The sequence below is a fragment of the Onychostruthus taczanowskii genome, unplaced genomic scaffold (assembly GCF_017590055.1).
Source record: "Onychostruthus taczanowskii isolate IOZ18803 unplaced genomic scaffold, ASM1759005v1 scaffold45, whole genome shotgun sequence".
NCBI lineage: Eukaryota > Metazoa > Chordata > Aves > Passeriformes > Passeridae > Onychostruthus > Onychostruthus taczanowskii.
In genome coordinates this window covers 7,288,302-7,310,548 of record NW_024502014.1, presented here as the reverse complement: position 1 = coordinate 7,310,548, position 22,247 = coordinate 7,288,302, and the positions used below count along the sequence as shown (strand labels likewise).

At 44.0% G+C, this 22,247-nt stretch overlaps 1 protein-coding gene across 2 annotated transcripts in view; it reads left to right on the top strand.

Moving 5' to 3' along the window:
* The first annotated feature begins 967 nt into the window (after nt 1-967).
* The window catches only part of INPP5D (inositol polyphosphate-5-phosphatase D), a 53,940-nt gene continuing 32,660 nt past the window's right edge, over nt 968-22,247 (top strand). For both annotated transcript variants that reach the window (XM_041414368.1, XM_041414367.1), the window contains exons 1-2: nt 968-1,165; nt 6,062-6,125. In XM_041414368.1, coding sequence (XP_041270302.1) covers nt 1,032-1,165; nt 6,062-6,125 — 198 coding nt within the window. In that variant the 5' untranslated portion in view covers nt 968-1,031. The remainder of the gene's footprint in view (nt 1,166-6,061; nt 6,126-22,247) is intronic.

Sequence of the window (22,247 nt, the reverse complement as noted above, 5' to 3'; positions counted from 1 at the left end):
CTCCTGGGTCTGGGAACCAAGGGTTGCATAGGGCTGACAGGGTCTGCACCTTTCCTCTGCCTCTGAACTGCTGCTTTCAGGTATAGCTCAAATGTGGATGTGCAGAGGGCAGAGTGGTTGGAGATACAGGATAGGCAACCAAAATTGTCATGCAGGCAGTGCCCCTGTAGGAATGTTCTGGCATTGCTGCAAATATGTCTTGGAGATGCAGCACTAAGCATGCCACACAGCATAGCTGAGGGACAGATGTACACACAAAGAAAAGGGAAGTGAAAGCTCCAGTTCTCCCCTCTCTGACGCAGGTTGCAGACACGGCTTTGCTCTATCCCACCTTTGGGGATTTAGAGTAGGAAAGATCTTTGAATCCATCTCACAGTAGCTGACAGGGAGCTTTGACAGGGATTTTTTTCAAAAATCCCTGGCACAAATCAGCCTTTCATCTGCTTCCATGCATGGAGACATGCAGTAGTTATTTTATTTTTTCAATTCTTTGAAGTTCCCTCCTCCTCACGCCTAGTTAGATAGGACTATCAAGGCAGGAATGGGGCAGTCAATGCTATGTATCCTAATGCACAATGTGCTTCTGATCAGAGATTTTTTCATTCCCCATGGAGACCTGTAGTGGGTAGGACAGAGAGACAGGAAAAAGATGAAAACTCAAAGGATCTGGCAGGAGGTCATAAATTGGACGGCAGGCCACCAAAGCCTGGGGGACTGAATCTGTGAGGGAGCAGAAGAGATCACCAGCTGGGACTTTTGGACACAAAGCAGGAGGGAAAGGCAGGGAACGTGGGCTTGCTAGTCTCTTCAGCGGCAGCATGAAGAGGGAGAGTGGGGGCTGCAGGGATATGTCACACTCGCTCTCTGAGCTGTTTGAGTTGAGGAAGTTGTCCGTGGCTGAGTTTCCTTTCCCTCTCTGTGCTATTGAAACAGGAAGCTGGTGAGCCGAAGCTGGCTGATCGTTACACACAGACACACAGGCAGCTCTGGCAGCTCCTGTGTTGGCATTCAGGTTTCCTCCAGCTCCAGCAATGGATCAGTGCTGGTACCACGGCAACATCACTCGCTCTAGAGCTGAAGACCTGCTCTCCAAAGTAGGCAAGGACGGCAGCTTCCTTGTGCGGGCCAGTGAGTCAATTGCTTCAGCATATGCACTCTGCGTGCTGTAAGTACAGCGTTCACCGCGCCCTCAGCCCACACTGCTATCCCTGCTGGGCAGGGGTCACTCCTGCCTCCTCCCCAGCACAGAGGCAAACGGGTGCTGTACTCACTGGGAACGTGCAGCCCTCCTCAGAGCACCGCTGGTTTCACCAGACTGGGCCGTGGGGTGGGGAAGGGTTAGGAGCCAGGCTGAATAAACCCATAGTTTATGTACTGCTGTACTGCTCATGCTGCTCTTGCCCCTGATGCAAAAGGAGAGATTGGTCAAAGGCACTGCTGCTGTGCTCTGAGAGAAAATAACCTCTTGAGCTTCTGGAGTGACTTAACAACATGGGTCAAATATTTATTTTTAGTAACCCCAGTCCCGAGCCTGGGACTTCCTAGGCACTTTTCTTGCTCTGGTTCAGTGTGTGTTTGAGCTCCCTGCGTGTACTATGTTGCATTCAGCAAAAGGCTTGAAATAGTTCCTGGAGCTGTGCATGGTATACCCAGCACAGCAGTGATTCCACCTGCATCATTAATGTGGCTCATGGGGTAAACGTTTCATGTGGGGAATAGGGAGAGAAGTGCTGGCAGCCCTGATCCCCTCATTATGGGTTAGGTCAGGAACCAGAGAGCAAGGCCTCCTGCCCTGGGTTTGTGACAGGCAGGTTTTTTTCCTGGAGGCAGGAGAGCAGGGGTGAGAGGAGACTGAAATCAATAGGTAAAATCTGAGACATTTAACTGTCTTACAGAGAGATCAGAGAGTTGTTCCTTGCTTAGGAGAGATCAAGAGAGCCCTTGTGGGACCCTATCAGATTCTCTTTGCTGCCATTTTGCAGCAGATCGATGAAATGAATTGAATCTTTACCCCACATTACATTACAAGCATTACAAGCAGGTTTCTCATTTTCTGTCTGAAAATATATTTCTTGTAGTGGTGAAGGTGGTGCTGCTGTTTATAACTCTGGGCTAACTGCTTGTCTCGGAGGTCAGATTCTGGTGACAGCACTGTCGGCTGTGAGTGCCATGGGGCTGGGTAACTGCCCCGTGGGTGTAGGTGTTGGACTGCCAGGGAGTGGTGGCTGGGGAGTGGGCGTCTTCACACGGCGCAGAGAGCCTCTGTGCCTGCCTGTTAAGATGCTTGAAACAACACAGGGAAGAGTTTTGTCTTTCTGGAGGGAGCAGAGAAAAAAGGGCAGCTGCAGATGAATATCCAGTACTAGCAGGAAGGAGGAGAGAAAATCCTGTAAAAGGGGCTAGGGACCCGAGTGGTAAGTCAGGGAACAATTTACTAGAACAGACTGTTGCTTCTATGGAGTGATTTTAGTATTACACCATTGATTCGACTTGTAACCAGTATGTACACAAAATATTTTCACCAAGTGATGGTGAGGATTATAGAAAGGGAAGGTGCTGCAAAAAGGCCTACTAACACGCATTTGCATAAGTTTTTCCATTGTAAATGTTTATGCAGCCGGCTTTGAAAGCCTTTTGTGACTTGAGAGACATGGGATCAGGAAACAGAAACAATATAATGACCATGATTTTCTGAACCGGGAGCCAAAGGTTATATTCTTAAATCCATTCTGAGGTAGCTAATATGAACGGCTTGATTAAAGAATTGGGGAGCACCCAGCCTTGCCAGCCAAGAGCAGCTGGATCAGAGGTGTGAAGGGCTGGCATTAATTACAGTCTGGGAAACATCACACAGACTGCTGTCAAACGATCTGACATAACCTTTCAGCTTATGCTGGCTTGCAGTTAGTTTGTGGAGAGGTGGTGAATAAGTCTTTCCCTCTGAATGTCATCTCCACAAAATGGGCACCTTTGCTGAAGCTGAAAACTTCCTCAGAGATGTATCAGTTTCAGCTGTGCGATTAACTGGGAGCTGTTTGAAGTTTGAGCTCTTCAGTTACTTCTGTTTAAAAAATAGAGAGGCTGGAGACAAAGAATGAGAGAGTGGGGAATTGAAAGGCTGACTGCAAATTGTTTCCACAAAAGAGAATTATGTTGAAAAAGAGCAGGTGTCAACTGCGTATACATAAGGAAAACGAAAAAACATTAAATTTGCTCTGAAAAAGAAATGTCATATTCTACAAAGCTCTAATATGTACTGGGCAGATCAATCAAGATCCAGCAAAAGCATTTATTATTATAATGTAATAGAATGAAATAATGATTTCATTGAAGAGCTGCTTTAGAAAAACAGGGTTTGTATTAATATAGACAAGTAGGGGAGGTGTATTTGGAGATCCTTTAAAGAGTGCCTTGCCTCTTAAAGCAAGAAAGCATTTCTGAAACTTAAAGCAGCAGCATTTAGAGAGTGAAAGGCTGGGGAATGCTCCTCCCTCTGCACAGATGTCCCCTGCTCTGGTCACACTGCCCCATAAAAGGCAAGAAACAAAGCCCTTTTCCTCCTCCTTGCTCTGTGCCTAAATAATTTGATCTGTCAGTTTATTGACGAGAAATGGGGTCTTTTACTCACCTGGAGGGTAATTCCTGAATCCTGAAATCCAAACGAGCCTGCTTAGTGTTCCCTGCACCTAAACTGGTGCCGTTCCTCCAGAGGATCTTCTGTTGGCAATTAATCCAGGAATGGCTGCAGGACTAACAACACGTCTAGAGGTGACACTCAAGGACCAGCTGCAGCTTTGGGACCCCTCTAAGAGGACTCTGCCTGTGAGATGTCCTTTCCAATGCCATGCCTCTCTCACGGTACACTTGGCACATGGCACTAGGCCTAGCACAGCAGCCCTGTTCGGTGCTCCAGACTCTCCCAATATGCACATCATCACCTGTGCATAAAAACATACAGCAGGAGAGGAAGGAGAAAATGCCTGCCATGTCACACTGTTACCTCCTCTGGTTGATTGAGAAGACAAGTACTCGGAGACTTGTTTAAGCTGAGGCTGATGTTTTATTTACCCTCCACATGGACAGCCTGAACAATGGCTGAACAATTCTGAACACAACCCAGCTTTTAGGGAGGACCTAGAATGTGGTGGCTGCTGGGACCACATAACTTGACAGTCAGGATGCCAAGGAGAGGAAGCCTAAGGGTAAAAATGGAGTAAGAATCCCAGTCTTCTCCATCCACATGCACTAAATTAGGGGACTGGCAAGGAAGATTCCTCCTTTGATCCTAGGAGTGTTCCTTCCTTCTCCTGTCTTACCCAACCACCCTTCTTTCATTGTTCTTATACTGATCTTATTGGTCTTCATCCTAAACCTCTTTGCAAGCATTATGAGAGCACCTTGAACGATCTGTGTGATTGGCCACTTTCTGTGAAGGCCACATGAGAGTCCTCTTGTGAGTACTTGTGAGCAAGAACCATTGGGCTGCTTAATTTATCAGTTTCATAATCTCCACACCCACAAATTGTCTCTGCTGCATGAATAATTCTGCTTTGCTCTGTTTGAATATCAGCAGGAGTAAATGGTTTAAGAGAGCTGCACTGACACATAAAAACAAGGCCTGTACCCTTCCTTGGCTCATATCCTCACCTGGTACTGATTGCCGTAGAATTAGCAGTGCTGTAGCTGTCCTACAGTTGAGGATCATGTCTGTGACTTCCAGCTCTGTACCAGATGTGTGAATAAATAGGTGCCTGTGAAATGAGCTCTAGAAACAGCTTGAATTTTTCTGTGTCCTTTCCATTAATGCTATCAAAAGACACACGTTCATGTGGATACATGTCCCAGTCCTCCAGACATCCTGGAAAAAACTCAGCTATGATCTACAAGGAATTTATTTTAATTTCCCATGTCTCTTTGTGATTCCTTGTATAAGGCTGCCTGAAATCCTGGCAGTCTCCTCTCTCCTGTGTGGAATGATTCTGAAAGGCGTATGATGAATAGACTCACATCACAGCTCTAAGAGAGATTAGGATGTTTACTGATTTGCCTGATCTCCCCAGCCAGGGGGATGACCTCAACCCACATTTTGTGACAATTCCACAGACAGTGCAGTGTTTCTGTTACAACCAAGGAAGATCTGAGTGTGGATTCTCTTCTTTCTTTTGAGAAGGAAGGGGTTGAACCAGCACCTTTTGGTGGCTCAAAGCGATATTGGATCTTTTAAGTGCTTTGCAGATAACTTAAAAGATTTGATCAATCTTTTGTTGTAAGAAAGGTAAAAATATATTTTCTAGTCAATACTTCTTGGGTGAACTGCACAAAGCTCAGCAGCTGCTGAGGGAGGTCAAGCTTACAGTGCTGTTCAGGCTTCCCTTTGGCTCCCGTGCATTGATGTGACCCTTCACTGAACACAAGACTCCTCCAACCCCTTTAAATAAGAATCTAATTGATTTAGCTGGGACAAAGTATTTGTTGTGGGTACCCTACAGATGCACATGTACAGTGTGCATGCACACCAGGATGGTAAGATGGCTTTTCATTTAAACTGTTGTCTAGGATTTGTGGATAAAAATGTGCCTGGCAATCAGCTGTTGTACTGTGATTTAGCTGAAATATATTATTTGCTTTTTCCAATACAAGTCAATGCACTAGCCCTTCAGTTTACTCATTTATTGCTGATTTTTGCCCTTTGCCTTTTGGATTTCTGCTTTTTCATTTTTTCCTGAGATGTCTGCTCTACTGACAGCTAGAGTCACTTGGTGTTTTCTCTCTTTCCGGCCAGAAGAAGAGTGGAATAACTCCCTCTGAGCTAATGCTGATATCACTTTCTGCAGTGACATCTGCAGATGTTCCTGTTTCAGTGACCAGGAACACTTCAGGTTTGTGTTAGTCCGCAGGCTCCAGGAAAAGAAATTAAGAAAGAGAAATGGTTTAAAACCCTTGTGCATGAAGCAATCTATATGTCTCAGGATTTTCCAATGTCTTTTCTCACAGGGAGGGATGCCATAGTGAGATTCCCTTCTGGACATGGTCTAACTATATCACCTGTGGTCTGTTCCAGGTACCGGAATTGCGTTTATACCTACCGAATTCTGCCCGATAAAGAAAATAAACTAATTGTCCAGGTAAGCCATTTCTGTATTTGGTCCCACAAAAATGTATTTGAGAACTGCTGGTTTTCAAAGTAATTCTAACATCAACAGAAAAAAAAAAGATATAAGGAATTAAACTAATGTCAGGCCAGCACAGTGCTGGTCTCCATTCCACCACCGTGGAGATTTCAGTTTTCAGTCCAGTCCATAGCTGTGGCCATCGGCACACTCTTTAACACACATGCCTTCAATTCCTAGTGGCACAGCCATGCTTTATGTAACTGAGAAGCTCAGCATGTGGAATAAATTTTCCTCTGAAGCTAACTTCTTGTCAATATGTCATGTATCTTTTCAATCCAAAATTGCAGCACAGTTGCCTACACCCAGAGAATGTAAATTGCATTCTGGTCTCAGGATCCAGAAAGTACCAAGACTGAGGGCAGGAATTTCCGATGTTCTGTTTATTCCTATTTTGATTTAGGAGCCTAAATGAGCCACTTCCCCTTCCAGTGCCACTTCCCCTTCCGGTGCCACCTCTCAGCCCCTTTTTAAAAATATAAATCATGAAACTTGGTGTGGGGAGGGAGGCATGTTCTCCTACAGCCCCAAGAATTGGGCATGGGTTTACTGGGCAACAGTGGGGGCTGTAGCTGACCCATGCTCTTGGCACAGTCAGTGCTGCATGGGCATTCCCTGCTAAACGGAATGGAAATGCCCAGGCTACCCAGTCTGCCTCGCTATTCAGAGTGGTTCTGCAATAATTCCTTCCCATTTCAGTTGACAACTAGCTTCCCACACTATAAATCGGATTTCTACCAACTTCACGAGCAGCTTATACGTCTGTCATGCATCATGTTAGTTGTGTATTTCCTCATGTGCTTTGGGGTTATCAGTGTTTCTTTGAAATCTCCACTAAGAGGCAGCATATCTGAAACTAGAGTCAGGAGTTAGTGAGAACAGCTGCATGCTGGCAGGTTGCTTTCAGCTGTGGGCTTTTGGTAAGAATGGTGGATTGTGTGTCCTGGGTGCACACATCCAGCTTGGCTCCTTCAAGAACTACTGTTGGGTATCTTGGGCTGTTCTCAGGAGCCCCACTCAGATGCAGCTCTGCACAGACACAGCTGTACAGGCTCCAAGGCTAACTCCAGGCTCTTGGTGCTGTGCTCCAGAGGACTGTGTGCCCAGGGACAGCCACTATGGCCCTGTTGGCCTTGACAGCTGGATTCCCCAGAGCCATTGATATTCCTCTGCCTCACTTGCACTTCTGTTTCTGAGAAGGAACTGGCAGTGGGAGTCTATACTGGACATGACCTGGGTCTATAGTGTTACTATGGCATGTCACCAGAGTTCATCCCTCTTCATGGAGCACTGGGTGACACTGTGCAGAGGAACTTGTGCAGGCTCAGCTGGGTGCAAGCCTGGGACCAACACCCAGCTGGAGCCAATAACTTGCCATTCCCACCTGGCTCCTCACACTGTGCTGTAGGCTCTTTGTAGTGATACTTGATATTCCCCCATCTTGTAATATATCCCAGCCATTCTGTCCTAAAGAGTGTGTTTTGGTGCATTGTGCTAATGTGATGCGGTGGGTAAGAGACCAGAAGGTGATATGGTGTTTATCTTTGACAGTACTTGGAGCAGCTGCAGAGATCAGGTTCTCTCTGTGCCAGAAAGCTCACAGATGGAGCCCCAGAGGCAGGGAGAGTGCTGGGGGACACCTGAGGCCCAGGCAATGGCCACAATTACCTATGTCCCACAGCAGCTCTGTGGCATGGCTGGCATGGGACTCTGGCACTGCTAATGGTGTCATTGCTCTTTGCAATGGCAGCAGTATGATGAAGGGAAACTTGTGCAACCCTAATTCTGAATAACTTTGTGGTATGAGCTTGATGGCTGCTTTGTCTTTTGGAAAATAAGCTCAGAAATGATCCTATGCTGGGTTTTCCCATGTGGGAGAGGAATAAAGGCAGGCCAGAAGGTATCTGCAGAGGCAGCCACACAGCCCCACACTTTGTCCCTCTGTGCCCTGGGCAAGCTGTGTCCTCTCCTGGTCCCTCAGCTGCCCTGCTGGCAGATCATGTGAGAAATGCTGGACAAGCAGCTTGGCCTAGAGCCTGTTCTAGCAGGACACAGATGCCATGAGTGACAGGAGAGTTTGAAACCTGAGCAGAGAGCAATGTACCTGTGTGCAGCTACTCTCTGCAGAGCTCTGGGGCACAGGCTGCTCACAGCACCTGCCAGTGAAGGTCTGTGCAGGGAGTTCCGTACATTACAACCAAGGAAGATGCGAGTCATGCTTCCCAATTTGTACTGGATCCATGATTGTTTCTGCAGTGACAAAGAGCCTGTTTTCATGTACAACTCTTATCTGCAGAGCTGTACATGTACAGTGCTCAAAACACTGCAGCCATAAGAAATCTTTGTTTCTCTGTGCTGTAGCAATGGGTAGCTCTCCTGCTGAGTTAAGGTTTATGAACAAGAAATTTGTGAGATTCTCTTGGGTCCCATGTTGTGGTTGCAAGGGATTTCTCTTGTTCCTATGTCAAGGAATTCAGAGTGACTGGTGGAGTACCTCTGTAAGCTGGGTTGCCAGGAGCTGTAGGTTGAATACCAGGGGTAGGCTAAATAGAGTGTGTTGTTAACTCATGTTTGGAAGACATGACACCTCCTGCTTTGTGCTGCCTTATTCCAGTTCTGAGGTAGAGGCAAATGAAGGGGGCTGGCTTCTTCTGGCAAGAGAAAGATGCAGCAAGAGTTATAATTAAGGCTCAGAGGAAAAACAGTCCTGTGTTCTTGGCTGCTGTTCTTGGTGCAGTCTTCCAGCTGAGCCAGGCTTTTTTGGTCGCTTGTCTATTGATTTTTGGATAAAACAAAAACTACTTCATGTGTCTTAAAAGATCAGATTTTTGAAAAGGCTACTTTTTTACAAGGATGTAAAAGCTGTTGACTAGGATGGAATGTGGGCATTAAAAAAAATCCCATTAATAAATGAAAGGGTCTACTAATCCTATGGCACTAGATCAGGTGTTAAATTAATACAGCAATCAGTAGATGCTTCTCATTTCTGGGTTTACAAAAATTATATAGGAAAGATTCAATACTCAATCTTGAGATTAGCCCATATTGATTACAAATATGAGCGCTGATTAGCTGATTATCAATCCTATCAAATAAACCTTTTTAAATTTTATTTTTTTTTTTTAAACCTGCACAGTGCTTCTTCCTAAAAAAAGGGCTGTCTTCCTGCCCAGATCTGGAGTTTTTCTTGATGACAGAAAGTTTAGAAGATCTGTCATATCACAGCTACATACACACATAGTGCATGTGATATGACAGCTCTGCCTCTGCCACTCTGTGGAGTTTTTTCACTGCAAGTCGCATCACTTTTTTTGTTAAGTCTTGGAGAGTACATTTCATTTTCCTCAAGCCTGGTCCCACCCTAATGGAATGATAGTGTATTTTTTTTTTTTCATGGTTAAATTAACTGTTCAAGGACAGGTGGAAGAAGGGGAAGTACACATTTTTACATGCAAAGAGGCACTTTTGCATTCAGGCTGAACTAAAACTATTGGCATATGTCCTTCCAGAATTTTGTGGCATGGTTTGTGATCTGCCATTAGGATTCTGCATCTGCAGTAGTTAGCATGGTAAGGAATTTCTCTTGCCTGCCATATTGTGATCATGGTGTTGCCAGGATGTTGAAGAAAAGTGTTGGTTCATTTGGAAAAATTGGATCACCCTTTTGAGAAAGCCCAGATAAGCAATTTTGAACATGACACCTGCCTTCATTTGAAAGACAAGAGTCTGCCAAGGAAGGCAGGAATCTCCCTCAGAAAGGAAAATATGATCCCTTTCCCTCTGAACTAGAAAAAAGCAATAGCAGTTCTTCACTAGAAAATGTGTGTATATTCTCGGCTGTCTCTGGGCTGCGCTTTCCCCTTGGCTGCAGTTCCGGTCACAGCCAGCAGGGGCGCTGCTGGCTCCCGGCCGGGCAGGGCGGGGCGATGATTCCCCCGCGACTGCAGGGGGCGCTGTGGCGCGGTCTCGCCCCCGCTCTGCCGTGGTGACGGCGGCAGAGAGGGCAAAGGGGCTTCCCTCGCACCCCCGCAGGGGCAGCCGGGCCGGTGCCCTCGGGACGGGGAAATGGCGGCGGCAGGAACCGCGGGCCGCGGCTGGAACGGCAGAGGCTAGCAGGCCTCTGGGGCAGTGAATTGACGTGTAGCACTAAGCCCGAAGTGGTGGCAGAGGCAAAAGGATTGGGGGGTTCTGGTGGGTGCTGGGTTTCGAGCTAAATTGTAGCCAAAAACCCGAAGCAGTGGCAGAAAATGGCCGGGGCTGTGCAGTGGCAGCCAGGCTCCTGAAAGCAGCTGGGAGATGCTCCCTTGGAGTGAGGAGCAGTTTTCCCCCGAGGCACCCGAGTAGATGGGGAGGGTCCTTCCCAGGGAGGCTGGGTGTTAACAGGTCCCAGTCCCACGGCCGCTCTGAGGAGCAGAGGCTCACCCACAGTAAGGAGAGCCAGTGAAGGACAGAACTCCACAATGGCAGCGGATTCTCCCTGCAGCAGCAGCGTTCCCCCCTCCAATCCCAACAGGGAGCAAGATGCTGAGATCAGCCCCTCATCCCACAAGCAAAATCTGGTGGCATTTCTGCACTTCCAAAGAGAATGCCCCTGAGCTAACAGACTGCAGCAAGCTGCACCCTTCCCCTTCCTCCACGGCTACATATTTTGTCTCTCTTAAGTATCATCTTTATTATCTCTTAGGCAACAAATGGGAGAAAATTCCGTGAAAGAGGAAAAAAACCTGAAAAATCCTAGCTTTTTTACATTTTTTTACATTAATAGAGGGAAAGGGTTTTGAACCAAGACTGTACCTTGCCTAGCACATGCTCCAAGGCCGTTCATTTTTAAATAACTTTTTCTTTGCCTTGAGCAAAACTGTTTCACCAACTCCAGAGTTTTGTGGATTACCTTGTTGTGAGAAGGGATCAGGAAAAGCAGCCTTCTTCTCATGCTGTACAAGAGACTGTATTACAGTAAGGAAACCATTAATATTTTTACAGCCTGTCTTTCTTTCCTCTTCCTCTCCCTGGGCTGTCCTAGCTGCCCAGCTCTTTGACAGAAGGCAGCAGTGTGTATGCATCTTCCTGCTCCCTGCTCCATGGAGAAAACATGGGAAATATTAATTTTGCAGTCAGTGCCAGATCATCATTCCTGTATGCATGAGCCCTTTTTGCATTTGTACTGAAATTCACTATTTTAAAAAATTACTTATGTTTATACTTGATACCTGTTGTAAAGGGAGGGCCTTTCCCTTTTTACTTGTGTGTTTTCCTAACTTCAGTGAAAATTATAGATGTTTTACAGTGAGTGATCATATGGCTATTTTTTTTTTCTTTTTCTGGTAATTTTCTTCTAGTCTGACATGGGGCTTTGTGCAACAGGAAACAAATAGTGCAATGTGAGCAGTTCGAAAGCAGGCCAGCAGCTGTGACTCACAGTGCCAACTGACACTAGGAGCAGATCACCAGTGTGCTCTGCGGCTCCCAGGGGTAGGAGAAGCCCTAAATACTGTATAGGGCTTTCTGCTGAAACCCTCCCTCCCCAGTGCACTTTTAGAAACACATATTTTGGGAACCATCTTGATTTATACACTGTATATGTGTTGACTAAACATGCCAGAACAAATGAGATTCTCTCTCCTGGGATGAGGAAGACACAATGAGAGGGGTGCCTGTTGTCAGCAGGACTGTGCCTGCTCCTGGGCAGGATTAGTTGTGCCTCCTGTTTCTGAGTCCTGCAGGGTGGAGCTGGGGCAGAGGCCCCATCCGGAGTGCAAACCCGCTCTGGAGCGCAGGCTGCTGTCCTGCTAGCAGCATCTGATAAGAGCTGTCAGTTTAGTTCAGTTCCTGCATTCCTGGTGTCACTGCTGCTGTCACCAACGTCAGAGACACTGTCTGCCTGTGCCATTTGCAGTACCAAGCCCTTTGCAGAGAGATGCAAAGTTTTCATTGCTCTCTTTGTTGCTGCATTGTAATCTCAGTGTGCTGTGCTGCTCTGGCTCATGTGGCCACCAAAAGGTTTTCTGTAACAGGACTTTGTGATTTGCTGTGGACTTTGCTAATCTATCTCTATCTGATCACAACCTTTCTACTGGGAAATTGCTCTGTAGCTGGTTTCATTGGGTGATAAAGCAAAGTGAAATGCTTCAGGTGAGGCTCAGCCATCCACCATTTAGAGCTTGTGTCACAGCTCTGTGAGGTGTTTGTACCTGTGCAACCTCATGGGCTGCAGTGAAGACAGGGCAGGCGCAGGTCTGCCCAAAATGCCACTTGCAGATTGCACAGAGCTGTCTTAAGAAAAGACAATGATGAGAATGGAACAGATTTCACCTGTGTTATCTGTTACTGTGGAAAACTCACTGTGCTCATGGGACTGTTGGAACTGCAGGTCTGGGAGATTAATCAGGGTGATCATTGTCTTGGATAGAAAGAAGGGACAAGTGAATAACCAGACAATACTTATAAGCAATGTATTGAAGCATGGTTAGGGCAGCACATTTCTAGTATGTCCAAAACGATAATTCAATTAAGTTTCATTTTATTATCAAAATTAAAATTTTAATATTTTTCAGCATAATTTAATGTTGATTTTAATCAGTTTGCAAAGCACTTTACATGTAAGACTGAAAATATTTTACAATCTGGGCTTAGCAAAATACATGTATTTCATGTTTCTGCAAAATATCCAAACCTCTTTATACAAGCAAAATGTTTTTTCCATTATTGCATCTGAGGTAGAAGTGAACTTAACGCACTTCACAGGTTTTTGGAAAGCTGAAAGAAGCAGCATTTAATAAGAGAGCTAGGTATTTCCTGAAACATGCACATTCCTGCTACTGAATCTCTCAGTATACAGAATTCTTCATACAAACAAACCATATCCAGCTTTTGTCTAGTTTGAACCCTTCCAGAATGTTTCCAGTTTCCTGAAATATTTAAAAAAAAAAAATCAGAGAATGTGGTTTAAATCAAGTTAAAGTGATATTATTTTGTTTTTTCTACATTCAGAAAATGCAACTAGGTATTTGGAAGCTAATGCATACCATGAAGTGAAATTCCTTTTCCTTTTATCTGGATGTGCTATCAGACAAAATCTCCCTCTAATGAGTGAAATGCGAATGAATGTCATCAATTTCTTTTGCTCTTTATCCTCTAGTAATTGTGTTATGTTGTAAAGCCTTCAGCACACTCAAACAAATGAAAATTGCAAATAGCCAGTCCTTGCTGAAGGTACAAAGAAGCTTCCAGGAGCTGCAAAATCCTTCCAGACTCAGGAGATAAGGATTAGGGCTGTTATACAGTAAGCAGTTTAACAATTACTGTTTTAGAAGAGTTAATTGTTTAACCTGTTCTCCTTTGGAAAGGCTTTGACCATCCAAAATCAAACACCCAGCAGCTCTTTCCTACCCTGCTGGATCTTCCCCCCCCACTCTGTTACAAGAACTTGGGTGTGCAAACAATCAAGTTACAAACATGTATAACCCTGAGATGAGCCCCTGGGACACACCCACCACAATGTCTCCTAGACTGGCAAAAGGAAAATTTTCCTGAAATTTTGGAACTCTTATTGCAGATGAGAAAAAACAACTGAAAACTTATGAAACCAACATTATCAACAAGAAAATACTCTCATTTTGCAGTAATTTGATGGATATTAGCTTTAATGTTGTCACATATCACAGTCACATATCATTCAATCCATTTGATTGTCTTATCCTTTATATATTTGTTTTTTGACACTGGCCAAATGCCAGGCACCCATGAAAGCCGTTCACTCACCCTCTCCTGCTACATTTGGGCATTTGGAGAGAGGAAAAAAAAATCAATGAAGGGCTCATGACTTGAGATAAGGACTGGGAGAAAACACTCTGAAGGCAAAGCAGGTTCAAATTTGAAGGTGTAAGATAATTTTATTGTTAACAGAGTCAGAGTAGAATAATGAGAAATGAGAAAATAAGCCTATAAAACACCTTTTTTTCCTCCTCAGTCCCTCCCTTTCCCCACTGACAGCACAGGGAGACGGGGCATGGGGGTTTTGGTCAGTTTGTCATCCAAGATCTTTTTCTGTTTGCTCAGGGAGAGGAGTTTTTTCTCTGTTATGCCCTCGGGTCCCTCCTGTTATATTTGCCCAATTAGCCAATCAAAAAAAAAAAAAAACCCAAACAAAATTAAATGTAACAGCAATTTTAATTAAGTAGTTTATTTTATATAAAATTGAATACACTCGAAATATTGACAATATAATTTGGTTAAAATAATGAACAATTTGGTTCTGATAACAGCGCATAAGCAGAAATAACCGCGCGGGGTACGGAGGGCAGGGCTCGACCCCGCCACCTCACGTACCAGCTTGCCAAGCCAGAATTCCCCTGTATGCTGCATGTCATCACCATCTCCTCCCATTTTCCATTCGTCACACTTGTATCACCGCCCTCATCATCACCTTTGCCACGCGTGCTCCACCATTCTTTTAGGGGGTCACGCCACTCTTTGGGGGTCTTCTTTGAGGAAGGCCTGTCCTCTTCCTCGGTGTCCTTTGATTCACCTTTTGGATTACACATGCACACCAAGCTGGTATAGTATCAGCCAATATTATGTGCTAACATTAAAGCAATAAATCTCATGTAATTAACATTTTCCAGGTGTCCAACCAAATTCTCCTCTCTTCCAACTAAATTTAGTAATAGTTATCTCTTGCTGCTTCCTGTTCTGAACATCTGCAGGAGAAGGGGTGGGGGAACATCTCCTCTCCCTTTCTTTCTTGGCATTATACCTTTAACTGTTTTATTATTTCCAAATATCAATTAGTGTATCAATATTGATTACTGTTTCAATTTTGTCAGAATGAATCATACCTATTTACCACACTCCCACGGAGACAGTTCTGTGTGAACTTCTCCAGCATGGCTCCAACCTCACGAGGAACAGTCCTGCCAAAACTGTTGCAACGTGAGTCCCTCCCACAGACAAACAGTCTTTCCAAAACTGTTGTGGCAAGGGTCACTTGTCCGTGGGGTGCAGTCCTCCAAGGATAGGCTGCTCTAGTTGGGAAGCAGCTAGAAATATTTTATATTTCCAAAGACTTCAGATGAAGCCTCATATCTCAATTTCAGGTATTCAGGAAGACAACAGATTATTTCCCTCTCAGCTGTGTGGTAATGAAATGGTGTGTTCTGTTGCTTCTGTGCTTTGAGGGATGGTGGGCCACAGAGAAAAGTGCTCATTTACAGGCAAGTCTTGAGTTGTTTTCTCAAAGAAAGCAAAATTATTATTATTATTTTTTTGTTGGTGCTATATGAGGCTTTTTGTCCTGATTGTTTAAGACAGGAATGAGTCTTGGAAAACACTGATATTAGATTTGTTTACAATGAGTCTTATGACAAGTATCACTGTCACTACAAAATTGTTTCCACACTCCATACTGACAAGGAGATGCCCTTTTTTCTTCAGAGATCTACCTTGCTTTGCTGATGGGATGGATCATTGCAGGCTGCATCCCTCTCCGTGCAGACATGGAACTCATCCAGCACATCACAAGTGACACATAGGCTCCAGTTAGATCTCATTCAGTCAGTCTGCGCTTCACCTGTGGGAAATGGGACCAGTGCAATCTACATGGGCTGCAGCATATTGCTGACATAAAAGTAAAATATAAAGATACAATCACCTTTAAATATCATCTGAAAGTATTGTCCTGGTTGCACTTGTTTTAGGTAAACAGGGTCTGCTTCACCAATACTCTTCAAATTTACCTTTTGGTAGTTGAAGTTATTAGAGCTTTTAAATTAATTTAAAAAAAAATAGCATCCTTGAGTTTTCAGATTGCTGCATAAATACATGCAAGGCTTGATTTCAAATAACAGAACAGTTTAGGGAAACGAAACAGATTTTAGCAAAGATAGCTCAGACTCAGTTGTTTCAGTCCCTCTGAAAGAATGAAGTCACAGTGCAGCTTTTGGTTGTTCCCAGACCTTTGCCCAGCTGTCTGACTTCTTATGTCTTCAGTTTGTACTTCTGTCCGAGTTTTCAGTCTTGGTTCTCCTCTGAAAGTCTTAACTGGTTGAGGTATGTTCCATCCTAGGGTTCTAAAGCTGTGCCTCTGCAGTATTTTAAAAGTCAACAGAGAGCACAGCTGGGTTCAGCAAACCCCACGGACAAAGGATGGTGAAGCTCCCTGTGGGCTGGGGTTGCTCTCTGTTAGCAGACTCGTAAGCCTGAGGTAAAATTTCCAAGCAACTCTGCATTAAGCCTTATTCTCTAAAACTTGATGGGGCTGTAGCGACCTGAGCTGTTTAACAGCCTTAGTATCAAGTGTTCCTTGTGATCAGACATGGCAGGAGCCACAGGCAGGCACTGGTTGCTCACAGAGACCCTGAGTAGCCTGTTGTCATTGTACATTCCTGTGCATGCAAACCCAGAAATCCTGAGTTCAATTTTAGGGACCAAAGTGTAACAAAAAATGTGTAACATCCACTACTTTTATTGCAGAAGTGTGGCTCAGGGGAGAACATAAAAGGAGAGGATTTGAAGGGTGTTTTCTTTCTGGTTTTATTTTTGTGGTTAGTTTTGCTAAATAATGGTGCTACTTCAGGCTGGGTTCTCTATCTGTTCAGTCAGCAGCTATGGCTCAGGGCTTCCAACTGATTAAGAGTTTGCAGTAACAGAATGAAATAAGGGACAGCCCTTTGAAAGAAAGGACAAGTGGTCATCCTTAGTGTCTCAAACATAGTAATCAGTTGCTGTAGCTAAAGCCTGAGAAATTCTGCAAACTGAAGACAGGAAATTGTAACTAAGGCTTCTACCCTTACTGTGCATTGCTTAGGGGTTTGAATTATGCAATCCTAGAAAGTTATGCAGTACAATGTGGTGCATGCAGCTTCCCGTGTACCTTCTGCCTGCATTGCTTTGCTTCAGCAGCATATCTTCAATAAGTATTACCTTTTTAATCTTACATTTTTCCTTTCCCACTGGATAGTTTATGTAATTTATGCATATTTAGTGCTTGGTGACAGCTGAAACTGGGATTCATTCAGCCAAGAGGACAACAGGGAAAGCAGAGAGCTGATTATGGATCCTCCACTGTCTGCTGCACAGGTTGGAGAAGATCCCCAGGAGCTCAGTGTAAGACTGATGTGGGATGAGGGATCCTGCCCAGCTGTGCATACACAGCCATTGTGGGCATGTCTTCACCTGTTTCAGGGAAAAGTTCTTTCTCCTAAGGCTTCAAACACCACACACGGTTGCTTGGGTATGTATTTATTGCCTTCTACAGAGGGAAAAGCTGAAGGGAGCTTGGGAACTTCCACCAGCAACAAGTAACCTGCAATAGTTCTCCCAGTCCAGCTAATGTCAGCAGAGAGCACTGACAGAATCACAACAATGACCTCCACTAAGTGCTTTTAGAAACAATGACTGTGCTACATTTGCTGTCTTGAGTGCCTTGATAGCTCTTGGGGACCCATGTTTTCAAGCTTATCTTGGTAAGAGCTAGAGCTAGATACTTTATGAAGAAATTAAAATGGAAATTTTAATTTGACTTCAAGTGTTGAAGCTCTTCAATGGAAAACCAAAAAGCACAAGGCATGTGATAAAAGCACAAAAGTTCTTAGAAGTAGCATACTCCAAAACTTTTACTTAAATTCCACCTACACACTACAGAAGTGCTAAAAAAATTGCATCAGATCTTCATGGACCTGCAGTCCTTGCTCATTCATCATCAACTCATCTGACTTGCACCCTGTAGCTAATTTTAATACCCATCATGGAACTGTACTGTTGTTTGCTTTTTGTTGATGTAAATCTTATTTATTATAACACAGAGAAATGCTGAAAGGGTTGTTTGCTCAGCAGGGTTCTCTTGGTGCTACAAGCTGAATCATTGTGTGCTGTATTGGCAAAATCTTTTTTGATGGCCAGAGTTTGAATAATTTATTTAGTGTGAAGAGTGTGAAGAACTATCCCAGCACTGGTCTTGGTGCTTTCTAGAATTGTTTGGTGTTCTTCCTGGCCTCTATCTAACTATATTAGTTGGATATTTGGCAATTAACATATTTTTACGTGAACCATGGAGTGCTGAAGCAGAGTAAAATGGGGTCTTTAAGCAGGATCTGAGTACACTGGTATTATGATATATGTCTTTATCATGTGTGGAGAATGCCAGTTCAAAAGACTTCCACAGATTCTTCACCTCCAGAGCTTCTAATACGTTTTTCTTTAAGATGTAGAATTTTAGCAAGGAACTTGAGATAAAAATTTGGCAGCCAGTTATACTCTACTGAGAACTCCTTTCAATATTCCTTTCCTCCATCATACTCTCCTAATTTGCAAATGTCCCAATTCTGCCATGGGACCATTGCCTACCTGTGAACATGACTAGTCCTCAGGCTGCCAGAATGAAGCCTGGATGGGATCACAGAGAGGAGAACTCTTTCACAGCCAGAGGAGATCAACAGTGGCTGATATGAGAGTCAGGATCTTTTTTAGGATAAACCGCAACTGGTCTCACATTCCACACAGAGAACATGTTAAGCATTTGAAATGAAGAATGAACTGTGCTTCTCAAGTCCCTTCCATGACACTGCACATAAGAAAAAAGTGAGATGGCCTTTCCCAAAATTGGAAACCTTCAGCAGTCCTGTTTTTTCTGATTTTTTTATAAGAATGGAATTTTGATGCAGTGTGAGTAATTAATACACATAGTATCTTAAGTCAGTATCATGCTTAAAGAAATGGAGCTTGTGGTAGTATGTACTGGCATCCTTCAGTTGCACTGGAGGAACAGAGGGAATTTTATAGGATTGACAATACAGTAATTTTCTTTTTTTTCCCTTTTTAACTCAGATTTTTTTTTTTTTAATGTCTGATTTTCAGCCAGGATCACAAGCTAGAAGTAATATGTACTTAGTTATTATTAAATTGTAATTCCTTGTTTCCTGTCATGAATAATTTCATTCAGAAATTCTGAATCCCTCTTTCCCAGAACTCTATGAATTCCATGATTTTCACCCAAAGTCTTAAAAGGTCACTGTAGCAGAAGTGACATGTATTAACAAACTTGTATATCAGGACAAACCAAATGTGGAATGAGACAAAAAGCCTCCATCATCTCTCACCTTGGAGGAGACAGCAACTGTTTGCCTTCCATTCCCTCCAACCTTATTCAAGATGTATGACTTATAACTGCACTTACACTGTGGCATTCTCCACAAAATTTGTATGATCTTTTTCCAAGTGAGGAAGTGCTGCTCTGGCCACCCACCATCATCCTCTGCCCATGTTCCCTAGATTCCTCCCCTTACCTCTTCTCTCATGCTTAGTTCCCTGGCAGAGGCCCCCTTGCTGAGCTTTATACAGCAGCAGAACTCCCTTGCCAACCCACAAGTTCTCACCTCTTATAAAAGATAATTTCTTTATCGACCCTCCAGGTCACAGGAGCCCTCTTTTCCTCAGGCACACGCTTGTCTCCCTCTGTGCTCCTAGGTAGCTCCATTTCTTCCAAGCCCCAAGTGTTGCATTCAAATTAGAGTACATTTCTGGGTGGCTTATATTTTGGAAAGTAGCTGTTTCTCCCAGCTGTGATTCCTGTCTATGATCCCATTTTTGTGAAATGCTCCTGAAACTTCTTAGCACAAGATTCAATCTAAAAATAAGGCAGGTTTGCTGACAAAATGAAAGTGAAACACAGCCAAGTTGCTAAAAAACGCTTTAAAAATAATTTACCAGGAATTCCTTAGCTCTTAGGTTCACTTCTTTAGTGAAATACAAAAAGCTTGTCTACATGAGAGCCCAACATCAATTTTAAAATGCCACCTAGACTTCCTAGCTAGCAGACAGTTTTGAAGACAACTTTTTTTCCAAACCTCAAAACATAATATTTTTTTTCAAATCTAAAAAAAGAGAAGAGTTCCTGCTAGCCTTTCTTACCACAGTAGAATTGACCTGATTTACTGCTTCCATTTAAGCTGGTGGGTATTTACAAGAATTTTGTAACTTTGAAAACTTATTGCCAGTTACTGAAATGCCGATGTATGTGTTTAAATACCTGTTTTAAGGTACTCTAGTTAGAAAAATTTGGCTCAAGCAATATAACCAGATGATCAGTTTCCTAGTTCCTCCTTGTGCCTTGGCGCAGGAAAGGAAAACACTTCCTCTTCCTTCTGAGGGCCCCAGACTTCCTGTGCCATCTATTTATACAATTGTTGTAATGAACCCCAAGTTAACCAGTTCCTCTCCTAGTTTAGCATAGGCTTTACATCTTCTTACTTCATGTATTTATAATCTACTTGCAACTTCTCTTAAAGTCACGTTCACAGCTGCTCTTCACTAAACTCGTGTTTGCAGTGTCTTTGGCAAAGAATTCTCTTGGCCAGATGGCATTACTTGAATACACCAGATACAAAGGAAGACTAGATTATCTGGTCAACAGCCATACAAAAACCTGTTGAAAAGTTCAGGTGGTTGAATTTGGAAAGGGGATCACAAGATTTAACCAAAGGCTAGTGATTAAAGATATTGTACCTGGCCTAGAAGCCAGTTCAGCAAGAAGACAAGAGCAAGTTGTAGCTAGTTGTGCTCAGCCATTGTACTGTGAGCATACAGAGGACCAGAGGAAATTGAAAACTGGAAAGACATGCAGAATCAGGGGCAGACTCTGGGGGTCTGGGGGACAGGAGACACCAAGACATTCCATGGGAAAGAAGGTTCACGGCCGAAAGGGCTGGAATCAGAAGTGGAAGGTGTGAAAGTCGTGGTGGAAATGGCAGGGCTGCTGGTGAAAAACATGGTCGTGTTCAGCCTTACCCATGCTCTTCAAGGGCTCTGGATCTGGATAAAGGAAGCTGGGAGATATGCAGAGGGCTTCTGTAGTCACAGAGTTTGGAGTGGCAAGAGGCCTTGCAGGTGTGTGAGCTCAGTGTTGCCCTGGTTTTGGGCTGAGGCAGGATCAGACACTTGCTGTCTGGCTGAGGAGTGCCTGGGTGCATGGCACTGCTGTCCCTCAGGGCCTTGCAGCACCTCTGGTTGCCATCTTCTTTAGAAGAAAATATAAACTTGTAAGACTACTGCTGTGACATCTCCAGGCTGTCCCTTTGCCAGACCATACAAGTCCCTTTCTTCTGAGCTTTCTGTGTGAAACCCATTTTCCAACTCTTCAGTCTTTCTTGGAAATTTTCCTTGAGGCTTTCTATGGTACTTTATGAGTAACATAGTTTATGGTACTTATAAGTTCCATAAGAATTGGTGCCCCAAGCTGGCCACAGAAGTCCAGCTAAAGCTTTATGGAATGAGTACAGCAGAAGAATTTCTTCTTGCATCTTGTTTGACACTCTCATTAATAGATCTTGGAGAGACTTCTGCTTTGGATGTGACTTCCCACTATAAAATTGCTGCTCAGTCTCTGATTCACTGTTCTCCAGATTCCTGTGTACAGCTCTGCTGTTTTGTGGGCTGTTCTCTAAATTGCATACATTTACTAGGTGTTTTCTCTCCATATGTTGTGGCTGCCATCAGCACAAAGCCGAGGTACCAGCGGGGATGATGGAAGAATCCCCACAGAAGGAGAGCCTGCCCTCCACACCTCTCTGGTGTCCCATGAGCCCTGTGAGCACATTTCTAGGGATCTGATGTGTTGCCATGGAGATGACACTTGCCATCCCCGTTTATAATGACTTGAAACAATTCACTGTGCAATTAAAACAAGATCAATCCTGTGATAACCCTGAGGAAACAGTTACTTAATAAATGCAGGCAGGGGGGTGGGAAGTGGATTTCATTGTTGGCTCTGCTGGGGTGGCTCCAGCTTGCTCTGTGCTGCCCCATCCTGCTTTGATTTGTTCACAGTGCCCTGTTCTGCCTCTGCTTCCTGTCTCAAAATCCAGAACAAGCTTGTGTAAAGTTTAGGCTGCATTTTGCCTCGCTCCTGTCGTCCCGTGCAGTTGTCTGGAGAATGTTTATTAATAGTTTACCACAAATCCAGTTTTTGGTAATGTGCTCTGCAACCATCTACAACCTGACTCAATACCCATACTTCATTATCCACCACCACTTTTCCTTCCCCACCTATAAACCTTTGCCACAAGTTCAAGTGGGAAGAAAGCA